The 11,620-nt window shown below is 45.7% G+C and overlaps 1 protein-coding gene across 3 annotated transcripts; it reads left to right on the top strand.

Annotated features, from left to right (window-relative positions):
- The first annotated feature begins 899 nt into the window (after positions 1-899).
- On the top strand, positions 900-8,008 carry tpx2 (TPX2 microtubule nucleation factor). Of its 3 annotated transcripts, none has more exons than XM_037481137.2 (17): positions 900-1,016; positions 1,453-1,579; positions 2,690-2,767; positions 3,055-3,178; positions 4,092-4,154; positions 4,266-4,376; positions 4,522-4,631; positions 4,711-4,853; positions 5,017-5,188; positions 5,274-5,412; positions 5,618-5,846; positions 5,922-6,014; positions 6,090-6,263; positions 6,379-6,525; positions 6,617-6,713; positions 6,800-6,966; positions 7,073-8,008. In XM_037481137.2, exons 2-17 carry the CDS (start codon positions 1,477-1,479, stop codon positions 7,181-7,183), a joined length of 2,061 nt encoding a protein of 686 aa, XP_037337034.2. In that variant the 5' UTR covers positions 900-1,016; positions 1,453-1,476; the 3' UTR covers positions 7,184-8,008. The 3 variants fall into 3 exon arrangements, with proteins under 3 accessions (XP_037337034.2, XP_037337036.2, XP_037337035.2); XM_037481139.2 differs by lacking the exon at positions 900-1,016 and adding an exon at positions 1,045-1,268; XM_037481138.2 differs by lacking the exon at positions 900-1,016 and adding an exon at positions 1,045-1,303.
- The last annotated feature ends 3,612 nt before the right edge of the window (positions 8,009-11,620 follow it).

Below are 11,620 nucleotides of genomic sequence, written 5' to 3'. Positions count from 1 at the left end.
CTCCACATCCACACTTTGGTGACGTCAAAGTTGGAGATCTTTGCTCCTCCAGGTGTGGAGGGTGCACAGGTGTGGGACTCACCAGGGTGTCTGTTGTTGTTCTCTGCTGGTGATCTGATGTGGTTGAACATGAAACCACTCACGCAAACAAGCCTGAGCGCTCCTTTCCTTTTTTATGCTTTAAAAATATGATACTGTAAAATATATCTGTTCTTGCATTTATTGTGAAGCAGGAGAACCATGGTGATGGTATACTTATTTGGCTTTATAAAATGGCCATAATAATAATACTAATAATACTACTAATAATATGTATTTTCTGCTAAATGTGAGGGTCTTTGCAAAACACATTTAAAATTAGTGTAGAAATCTTGATTTCAAGACTTGACCTTTTTTACATTCCATTTCTCTGTGTATACAGATTGTATCATTAGGGTCCTCGCTACGTCTAGTCGTAGAGGAACCTATTGTATTTCAAGGAATTATTATTATTACATAATTTTGGGGTCTCACGTTTGGGTATAAAGAAATGTCTCTATAGCGCCCTCTAGAAATTGTATATTTATGAACTATGTATGTATATTTATGAACCGTAGCATAATAAACAACAAATAATAGATATTCTTGGTAATTTCCTCTGTCTTTCATGGTACCTAGTGTCGTTTAAGATAAAAATAATAATCCTTCAGTCTCGTGTTGTTCTTCTGTAGAGATTCACGTCGCCGCTCTTTGTTGCGTTGTTGTTTGTTTTACTCCATCGTCCATGCATTAAGAGTACGATTAATGTTAATTCTTTTATCGTATTTTTATTTGTGGGGATCACGTGGTCAGGCCAGAGGAAGTTGACTTGTATGAGCCAATGGGCATCCACCTGGTGATCATGACTTGTATGAGCCAATGGGCAGCGAGCTTGTGATCATGATGTTAACTATTGGCTGGTTCAAACGGAAAGGGGTTTACGCGCTAACGGCTCGCTGCAGTATTTAGTTGTGTTGCTCAAAGAACGGACCGTTTCGGTAAGCATTTTTGAATAAATTGACATATTGTGTTATTGTTTTAACTGTGTTTAAGGTCCAACTTTACGTATTCATACAGACACATGACTGTAGCAGTACTACAAATATGGGAATTCGGAATAGCTGACAGAAGTTTGATAAATGCATTAGCAAAGTTTACCGGTAGATTTCGTTCGTTTACCCTCGGTCACGTCAACGTTATCACGACGTGCTGCTTGCGGAGAAGATGTGAATCCTGAAGCCTTGTCTTTGGTACAAGTTAATGTTCACATGGAACTGTTTCATACGTAAGCTAAAAGGGAGCTCCATTCCAGCCTGTGTCATCTAAGCTAACGTTAGCTAGAGAAACCCAGCTAATGTTACTTGGTGTAGCGCGTACTCCTCCGTAGGGCCTTTCTAATCCGACATGTCCCGTGTTTACTGGTTTCCTGTTTAGGCGAGTTGTCCAATAACTGCGATAATGTCTGAAAGCGGCTCCAGGGATCGGTACGAGTTCGATGCCCCCTCTCACGTAGTCGACTTAGTAGATCTGGAAAATGCTGAAGGCGACGACGTGTGGTTTGGTAAGTCTCCGCTTTAATCATCCCAGCGACTCTCTGTTTAGTTCATGATGGGTCCCTTCAGCCTCAGAGCATAGTGCTCAGAGAGGTATTGCACGAAACCCGGATAAGGGATTAAGTCGGGCTATCCAGGTTATCCTGGAGGAATTTACCTCCGATTTGGTTGCACGGAAGCAGGTTCAATTAAACCCGGCCAAGTAACCATGGCGATTTATTCTTTGAAGCTAACCTGCTCCAGACCAGGCTAAGAACCAGCCTAAGATTAATCCTGCAGCCTCATGTGTTAAATCAGCTGCCGCTTTGACCCGAAACAAACTGGTTTAACGGTTATTCCGTTGTTTTCTGACTGTTCTGGTTTATTTTTATTAACATGCATCACGTGTCACTATTGCTCTCACCAGTTTTGGGCTGGTGGGCGAAACTGCGCAGTGGGGAGTGAACAATTGTAAACTGACTAAATTGTGGTAAGAGGGATTTATAAAGTCCATTCAGACCGGCCCCCACCTGGGGAGGGACCAGCATGACCCCGCATGGCCCTCACTCTGTAACTGCGTATATGAGTATACATGAGCAGTAAGGTACGAGAGGCTGTAATTTATGGTCCAGTAGTGTGACAGTTCGGGCGTGATGTTACGAACTGTTACCTTATTGAAGATAAAGTAGTGCCTCAAGTACCTTATTGCTTTTATAACACAGTTACCAGTGACATTATAAATAGTAAGGAATTAGCGGCCTTTCAGCACAAAATAGTTGTAGCCACCAAACGTTGTGCATCACATTCATTCATTCATCAGTCTATAGACAAATAGTCCTCTACGTGCGTGTAAACAGCATTGGGTCCCTCACCATCTCATTCACTTACATCGCTCATGGCGTCCACCTTACTTGTCCGGTTGTGAAAGCTCTCATTGCCTCAAAACCATCATTTGGGGGGGGGGGGGGGGGGGGGGCGGGCGATCGCTACCGAGCAAAAAGCTGAAATGGAAATATAACCTGTTACTTTGAGTGTGCAGTGATGTTGAACGCTGGATTTGATCTACCTGTATTCTAATAACAGTATAAAGTAGATGTCCCCTGATTGATCAAAGAATCTGACCAGTATCTTCTGTGCAGAGAAACAGGCTGGAGCAGCCGACGGCCACCTTAAGACGCCAGTCGTACCCCCTCATGTCAAGACTCGAGAGGACTCTGGTTGGTTGTTTTTCTTTATTGCTAATTACGGATGGCGCACTGCTTCGTGTTGTTGTTGTCACTCCATCAGGTGACCGAGGATGTCGTATGCAGAGAGTGTCTAAAGCCCTCAGAGGCAGATTGTGATATTGGCCTCTACAAGTGTCTTGGTGCTGTTTTTTTGGGCGTGCACCCTCCTTTGACAGGTCTGGGGCCTGAAAGCAACCCGTGTGTAAACAAAGACTATTTAAAGTGGCGTCTGTAATGTTGTTTCTCAGTAGATTCATGACGTGACCTTAATTTTTCAGGTCCTAGTACATCCACATCGCCTCCTCCAAACATAGTCACATCCTGGGGTGCTGGATCTCCTGCTCGGACTGGTTCAGGACCAAAGAGGAGCGCTGCTGTCCAACCTCCTGCAAAACCACGGAGGTGAAGTCCTTCTCATTGCTCCTCTTTACTGCAGGGTGGAAGTGGAAGACTTGCAAATGGGCGGAAAGCTTCCACGGGAAGTTGCGCTCGGGAATCTGGGGATTTTTTTAAATGTAGTAGAGAACACAACTATGTTCACACAATAGCACACAGACACTCAGTGTTTCACACAGTCACTTCCAGTGTTTCCCCTACTTTTCATTAATTGTAGAAGTTTTTCCACATTTACAAGTATCCACTGATCACCCCCCGCCTCCCCATAGGCTGTAAGCAGACCTTGATTGATCCTGGTTGTTGGGGTCCATCGAAAAGAGTTTAGCTACATATCACAAATGAGAGGCTCAGCAGTAAAAAAGTATTTTGAAGTTGTGTGGAATGCAGCACATGATGGGTTTCTTTCTATAGGATGCAGCTAGCTGTTGTAAACCAAAAACACTTTCTCTCAGCCCGACGTAGATATAAAAGGATTCACTGTCCCCCGAGAAGCGACATTACACGTCATTTAGCTGACACGTTTATCCAAAGCGACTTCCAATAAATGCATTTCAACCATGAGGAAAGGGCAATGTGTAGTAGTCGGGCACACTGTTCAGCTGACCGGGGGGGTGTTAGTCACACTCTGCCCCGCTGCTGCGAGCGCCACACACTCATGTTGAAGTCAACACACTGTCCTAACGGTAGGAGAAGGACCCTCTGTCCATGTTAGCCCTTCAGCATCTTGTTCCTTGCCGGCTGCTTGCACACGTGTACATGCACAGCACAAAGAGGAAGTGCAGCCGAGGACGGTGTCTCTGCAGACACTTGTGTAATGTCTCCTCAGGCTGGAGGATGTTGGGGTTCGTGGAGGCGGTGGGGGGTTATAAGAAAAATGTTTAACAGTGGCCTACTTGGGTTTTTTTTTCTTCCCCTTTAGGGTTTCAAAACGTAGAGAGATGAGCAGCAGTGCAGCCCCACCACCATTAAAGAAACACAGGAAGTAAGTGTCAGCGATGTCTAGTTTCTCTTGAAGGCGTCACTGAAGGTCTCCTCTCAAGCGTCTCCTTTTGGTTGTTAAGTTTCTTCATCCTTTTACTGTGTTTTGCTCTAGAACTCCTGTTGGCCAACGATCCTGTAGTGTCCTGGGCAGAAAGGTGCAGCAGAAGACCAGGACGGCGTCCAAGGCCCGGCCTTCTGCATCTTCTGCTACTGCAAACACAGAGTGAGTTTCTGTTGTTGTCCCTGAAGGGACTGCGAGGTGTACGCTGTACTACATGTCCACAGCTCTCCAAGTGATTTGAACAGGACATGTCCTCTTGAGGACGCGGGTCATAGCTGTGAACTTACTGGTAAATGTGTCCGACCAGGCCAAACAGCTCTGAAGAGCAGGAGCTGCAGCGCATCAGGAACCTGCAGAAGGAAGTGGCGCTGCATCGCAAGCAGAACGAGGCCAGCTACAAAGCTGCTCTGGCTGGCAGTAAGTGCTTTGAACCTCCAGCTGCTTGGTACCAGTTCAGAGGATCTGATTGGACGTAAATCTGCATCACTCGTTTTAGATCCACCACCAAAGAAGATGGCCATGAGCGCGACCGTGCCCAAAGAGTTCCACTTCAACACCAGCGCCAAGGCGGCCGCTGCGTCCCACGCAGCCCACAAGGAGGTGGACTTCATGAGTCAGCTCCGCAAACCCTCCTGCCCCGTCAGTACCCCCTACACGCTCACACCTTTTTCCATCGTTCTGTCGATCATAGAATAAACCTAGCACCTCTGATGTAGCAGATAAAAGTCCTCCAGCTCAGTGAGCCAAGACTGAAGGAACCGCATCCAACTCTCTGAACATTTTCCTCTGTTATTGTTTCTAGACAAAGGCTATGAGAGGCGCCACGGTGCCAAAACCCTTCAACCTGTCGACCGGCCACAAGAGAGAGGCGGAGGAGTCTACTGCCTACGTGCCCATGGCTCAGGCCATCGCCCAGTTCCAGAAACGAACCCCAGACCGCTACCACCTGCGCAGCCGGAGAAGTCAGGAGAGAGGTGTGCATCTTGTCGAGGCCTAGCGCGTTCTGTGCTGTAGAAGGTTGAGTTCCACCAACTCGCATGGGTTCACACCGTCTCTTAGGTCCTGCAGCGGTGAAGGGTGACAAGCTGAAGCTCACCCAGCCTCACACCCCGCACCTGATGACCCGCCAGAGGAGCCGGCCAACCACAGTGAAGAGCAGCGAGGAGCTGGAGGCCGAAGAGCTGGACAAACTCCACAAGTAAGACAGCGAGTGGAAACCAGGTTTACTGCTGACACGGACTTCAACGGCCCGAGAGCTTTCTTTATCCGTGCCAATAGATACCAACTGGCTCTATGTTGGAAGCCTAACCCTCGGGATGAGTCTTGTGCCATTGGGCTGCTAGTGATGGGATTGCTCCTTTACTGCCACATCGTCCCATAGTCCCAATGTGTGTTACTCGCAGGTTTAAGTTCAATGCCTCGGAGCTGAACAGGAAAATTCTGCAGAGCGCTGAGCACCTGAAGAGGCCGGCAGTGAAGGAGCCCACTGTCCCCGAAGGCTTTGAGCTGCAGATTGACAAGCGTCTCCATGAGAGACAGGCTGCCAGGAGGCCTCAGGAGGAGGAGGAGGAGGAGAAGGTTCACACCTTCAAAGCCCAGCGGCTGCCTAAAAGGATCCTGGAAGGGGTGGTGGTGAGTTTGAATCCCACTTAAACTGGTTCTTCTTCACCATGAATGTACTCATAAGGGATCCCTTCCTGTCTACAGGGGCTGCCTGAGAAGAAGGTCCTGCATCCCACTGTGCCCGAGTCCCCAGCTTTCGCCCTGAAGAAGAGGATTCGTTTGGAGAGGGTCGAGGAAGTAAGGGCTCATGTGGTCACTGTCGTACTTGTGCTGTGTATAAATAGTTTAACTTACCCCCCCTCTTTCGCTCAGGTCAAACAGCCGTCGCCCATCAAGCCCCCCCCAGTGCCTCATTTTGGCCTCCCCTTCCAGCCCCAGCTTCAAGAGAACCACAACGTGGAGGTCTGTCCCTTCTCCTTTGACGAGCGGGACCGGGAGAGGAGGGTGCTGAAAGAGAAGAAGCTGCTGGAACTGCGAAACGAAGAGGTGGAGATCCACCAACTCTTCACTCGCCCTTTTGACCTTTAGAGTGAAGACACAACCACTAAGTGACCCCCCCCCCCCCCCCCCCCCCCCCCCCGGTTCTTCTGACTCTTTCCAGGTCCCGCAGTTCAAGGCCCAGCCCCTGCCAGACTTTGACGCTGTGCTCCTCCCAGAGAAGAAGAAGATAGAGCCCACAAAGCCGGAGCCCTTCAGACTGCTGCTGGATGAACGGGGAACTGTGAGGAGCACTCGTCTGGAGCAGATGGTAGGAGAGGCGTGCGGCGCGTAGGGGTGCGGTTTGGAGTCACTAACCAACGAGTCCATGAAGTTGATCCATGACTGCGTCCTTTCTGCAGGGGAAAGGAGAGGAGGCCGTAGTCTTCAAAGCCAGGCCCAACACAGTCACCCACAAAGAGCCTTTCCAGCCCAAGAAGGAGGCGCGCACCAGGCTCGGTGAGTATGCAGCTCTCTGCCAACACGCCCAAGCATCCACCCGCTGTGCTGCTAGAGCTTCCACTAAGGGATCATCTCTTCCACAGTGGTGGAGGCCTTTGAGCTGTCGACGGAGCGTCGGGCTTTGGAGCGGCAGGAGTTTGAGCAGCAGGCCATTGAGAAGGAGGCTCTGAGGATGCGCATGGAGGAGGAGCAGAGACGAGAGCAGGAGCAGAAGGAGAAGGAGGAGATCACCAGGATGCGGCAGGAACAGGTTACTACCAAAGGGTTCAGTCCTCTTAGTGCTGGTGATTGATTTTAACGTTGACTGTTCCTGCTCCTCCCGACAGTAAATAACCCCCCCCCCTTTGTTTCACTAGGTCCACTGTGCTCAGCCCATCAGACACTACAAGACCGTGGCTGTGAAGAAGAGTGAGGTTCCTCTCACCGTCCCACACTCACCCAACTTCTCTGACCGCTTCCGCTTGTGATCCAGCCTGCAGACAGACTCTTTTAAAACAAAGGTTTTCTTTGTCTCGTCATTTTTAAAAACTGCATTGTAGGTCAGCAGACTTCTGGATGTGAAGTTGCACATTTAAGTGACATGCTCTGTTCTTCTCTGTTCCATGTTGAGCTATAGTTACCATGTGCTGTATATAATTCCCCCTTTTCTATCCCAACAAGTTAGTCGCTCTCTCCTTTTTATCCTCAAACTCTTTGTTTTAAATAAAGGTCATACATTGATGGGCATTTTGATTGAAGATCCACGTGAAAACAGTTTTTAGTGTTTTTATTGTTTACAGGGTTCCCGCGGGTCCTTAAAGTCTTAATGTCATCTAATAGTTGATTAATTTAGTACGTGTGAAATGAGTCTCCCCGATTTAATAGCTTATTACGGTAGGTCGGCTACAGATGCTGACGTCGTTCTGCAAATGCGTACCGCCATTACGCGGTTGTTGAGGTTCAAAATGCAAAGATGGGCAAAGTGTAAATTTAACGAGAAGAGGATGCATTTAGGAGGTGGTTGGCGCCGGCTGAAACAATTTCTGGGACCTGTTGCGAGACATAGTTGAATTGTCATCAACACGTGTCATTTTTGATTGACTTACAAATATGTATGTTATCTAATATAATCATTCTGTTTTGTCGTGTCAGTGTGAAATGTGGCAACCATTGCTAACTTTTCATCAATATGCAAAGCATGTCAAAGAAAAAGAATGGATAAGAAAATTGTAAAAAGGCCAGTTGGGGATGGATGAAATACAATTTACAGAAATAAAGAGCAAGCTAATAAATGTATGACTGAAAATAAGGAAACAGAGAAAGGGCTAGAGCATTTTTTTATTCAGGGGTGAAAAAGGGATGAAAAAGCAGCCAAGCATTCAAGGATAACATCTGACAGCAGCTCTCCGATACGCCTGAGGGACACAGACTGCCAAAGGGACGCACTTTGTTTGCATATCAAACGCATCTTTTTCCTCCCATAAGGACCATGACGGAAAACTGACATTCATCATATGAAAATCTGAAAAGGGGTCACGAAAACTCATAATAGAGTAGAATTAGACAATATTGTGTGGAGCTGTACTGTGAGGCAGACCAGCTTCATGGATATAACGTCTGATAGGACGGTGAGGACTCAAACGCAGACATGCAGTTTTCCAAAACCAAAAAAACGACTCAATTAAAGCAGAATATCAAAAATGCCTGAAGGGAAAACCATGAACCAAGACGCCACGCAGACGAGCCGAGCGGACGCGCGATGCTTTGGATACACTGGGGGGGGTGCAGGTGATTGGACACAGCGGGAAACAATCAGGGACAATCACACTCACCGGGGCAGGAATCGGAGTTAGCACATGGACATGAAGAGGCAGGAAACTACAAAGTAAAACAGTACATGAACCCATGCCGTGACGTTATATTTATGGTGCGCTTTTAATTCAAATATAGGATGGATTAAAAGGCTGAGATGCTCCTTAGTCCATCTGCACTGGGGTATTCTATCAGGGCAAATCAACCTCCGTAGCGCTTTAGAGGACTGGATTAAAAAGGCAATTATGTGGGGGTATAGGTACAATATTATTTAAGACTTGAGATCATCTAGTTTAGTGTTTTTCTCTGGTAGCATCCCATAGGTCATTGTAGTATATACCAAACAGGAAAAGGTATTAACTTCCTATTAGAAGTAATACTTTGACAGCACATCATGTGTTCATTTCCCGGTGACTTTGACCTTCATTACAGCTGTCAAAACACCTTGGACCCAAGTTTTCCAAAAACCCGACCTACTGATATTGAATTCCATGGAAGTGCTATGTCAAAAGTTCCCTTCTTAAGATTGTCCGCATCTAGGTTGCACTTCCGAGCTTTGTGAAACGGTTTCTACCGCTGTCTATCTTGTAACTTGATTTTGGGTTCCTAATGTGGTATTTGAGGTACTGAATCATCTTAGTAATAAATGGTCAAATGAAACGGAATGATAAAAGGTTTGTTTATCAAAATACAACAATTTATTACTTGATTTCTCAAAAAAAAACATATCTGGCAAACATTTGGAATTTTCAGAAAGCAGCAGAAATGTTTCTGAAACACAAATGAGCTATTGTGTCACGGTTTGGTTCTGCTCTGTCTTATTTTGTAGTTTTCATGTCTCTTGTGTTCCTGGGTAACTTCACTTCCTGCCTTGTCCCGTGATTGCCTGAGTGTTTCCACCTGTGTCCAATCACCTGCACCTCCTTGTGTATTTAAGCCCTGTGTGCCTGTTGTCCTTTGTCGCGTCATTGTCTACATGTCAGTGTTCAAGTAAGTCAAGTCAAGTCAAGTCTGTTTCACGTTTCATGTTTCCAGGTCCCTGTTTTTGTCTGTTTTGTTTTCTCCTCCTTCCTCCCCTTTTTTGGTTGGAGCGATTTTGATTTTGTGAGTTTGACAATTAAAGTCTTTTTATTTTTCCATTACCCTGCGTTTGAGTCCTCCCTTGCCCTCGCACCAGCCGATCTGACATATTGAAACCCAAGTGTTTATAAAAGGAAGGGTAAATAATACCCTAATGGGTGTTGACACAGCGGGATAACAAGTATTTGAAAGCAATAATGAGTTATAACCTAAGGCCAGACCCTTTTCTTCTGTGGTTATGGTGAGTTTCACTTGCAAATTCTATTCCGTTGTTTCATTTCCAGCGGATCACAGAGACAACATGCAGAAAGTACTGTAAGACGACTGCAAATCAATTTCATGTTTGTTAGCAGATGACAGTTCTTTCATCTCTCTTTCTGCTTGCAGACATGCACACACAGAGAGACACTTCAGATATTCATACCAACAGATGCTATATTCATACCAACAGATGCTATATTCATGAGTACACACCAGTAAAGAAGGCTCAAAATTCGCCTCCACAGTACAACAAGATCACATCATAACACTTGAAGACAGGATATTATGAAGTGCTGAACGTTATTTTCAGCCCAATTTATGTTGTAAACCACATCAAAGTTACTGGAGAGGTCTGCATACATGCTGAGGAATTCGCTCTTTCAAGAATGTTTATTCAAATGAGACGATGTGGTGCCGGTGCAAACTGCTGAGTTGTTCGAAAATGCTGCTACGGCAGATCTCTACTTTTAAAAATAGAGAAAGTAGAACATGCTATATATGCTATATCTAAACTCAAACTGTGATGAAAGTTTCTGTGTGTGTGTGTGTGATTATTGGCTGCACCGGGTGAACAGCAGTAACAGCATGGCCCCTTTATGTAACTTCACAGGTTGTGTTTCCAACCGGCTCTTTGTGTGGTTTTTCTACAAACTAAAGTTTTTTTATGTCTTTAAATAATCATATAACAAGGTGAGCAGTGTCTTTTTTTTGTACTCACAAGTCATACATAACATCTGGAATTTGCTCCTGGCTGAAGAACACTTGAGTGTTCAATGAACATATCCCTTGTGGTTCACTTTTATCTTGGAAAGACTCCCCTTGTGTTTTTCCCAAACTTGACATCTAACTTCTCACGATATCTAAAAGTAAACATTATCTTTGATCCTAACCTTGAGCATGCATGAAACATATTGCTAGGTCTTCCGTTTTTTTGAATGAATGTGAATGAGGTTTCTTATCGAAAATGTAGATGTCATTCTTCCTAAAATTTTAGTTAAGTTAAAGTAACCTTCAAATGTGGTGTTTATATTTCTGATGGTTTCACGCTTAATATCATAAAATGTAGCTTCTTTCATCCGAAAGATCTCAACCTCCCTGTGTCTCAATGTGACAAGAAGAGCGGAGAATGGACACTGTACTTCTGGCCTTTAAAAGATGCCCTTTTCAAAAAATATTCTTCTCTCCTTCCCTGACATGTGAGCACACACAGGCACAGCCATCGCTGACAATTTCTGGCCACCTGCTTGTGACACACACACACACACACGGTGGGGGGGCAAACATATTTCTGTCAATAACCTTGAAACACAAACGAGATGAGATAAAGATATGAGATAAAGTCCTCATGAAGAGGTTATTATGGTTTAATATGGGAGAGCTGACTTCTGAGTGTGAGCTGCAGTGCTGCGTCTGTCCCCCAAGTGTTTGCTCTGTGTCGCTGTCCCTGAAACCCCCCCTACCCCCCCTACCCCCCCTACGCTTTGAGACATGTTTTGGATTGTCTCGCTACTCCACCAATGCTTCCTACTGAAAAGATCAAGGATGCAGTGGTGTGCTGGTGTGCTGCGTGGGTGTAGGAGACTCATCTCTACTGCTCGATATAAGAAACACTCCCACTTTTAGCTTACCAAATGAATGCGAGATTCTATTTGAACTCCTGTACACTGCTCAAAAAATAAATAACGATGATGATAATAATTGGATTTTACCCCCCCCTCTACCAAGTATCATTTTCTGACATTCAGAAAACCCAAAATACAGTATTTATAGTA

Source organism: Pungitius pungitius, chromosome 1, assembly GCF_949316345.1.
Source record: "Pungitius pungitius chromosome 1, fPunPun2.1, whole genome shotgun sequence".
NCBI lineage: Eukaryota > Metazoa > Chordata > Actinopteri > Perciformes > Gasterosteidae > Pungitius > Pungitius pungitius.
Note: the sequence above shows the minus strand (reverse complement) of the source record. Positions and strands in the feature narration are given on the sequence as shown.

Bases quoted from the DNA above. Each gene is read 5' to 3' on its own strand.
- tpx2 (XM_037481137.2), top strand. From the start codon at position 1,477: ATGTCTGAAAGCGGCTCCAGGGATCGGTACGAGTTCGATGCCCCCTCT. The intron at 4,632-4,710 runs GTAAGTGCTTTG...CACTCGTTTTAG, and splicing joins CAAAGCTGCTCTGGCTGGCA to ATCCACCACCAAAGAAGATG. The intron at 5,847-5,921 runs GTGAGTTTGAAT...TCCTGTCTACAG, and splicing joins GGATCCTGGAAGGGGTGGTG to GGGCTGCCTGAGAAGAAGGT.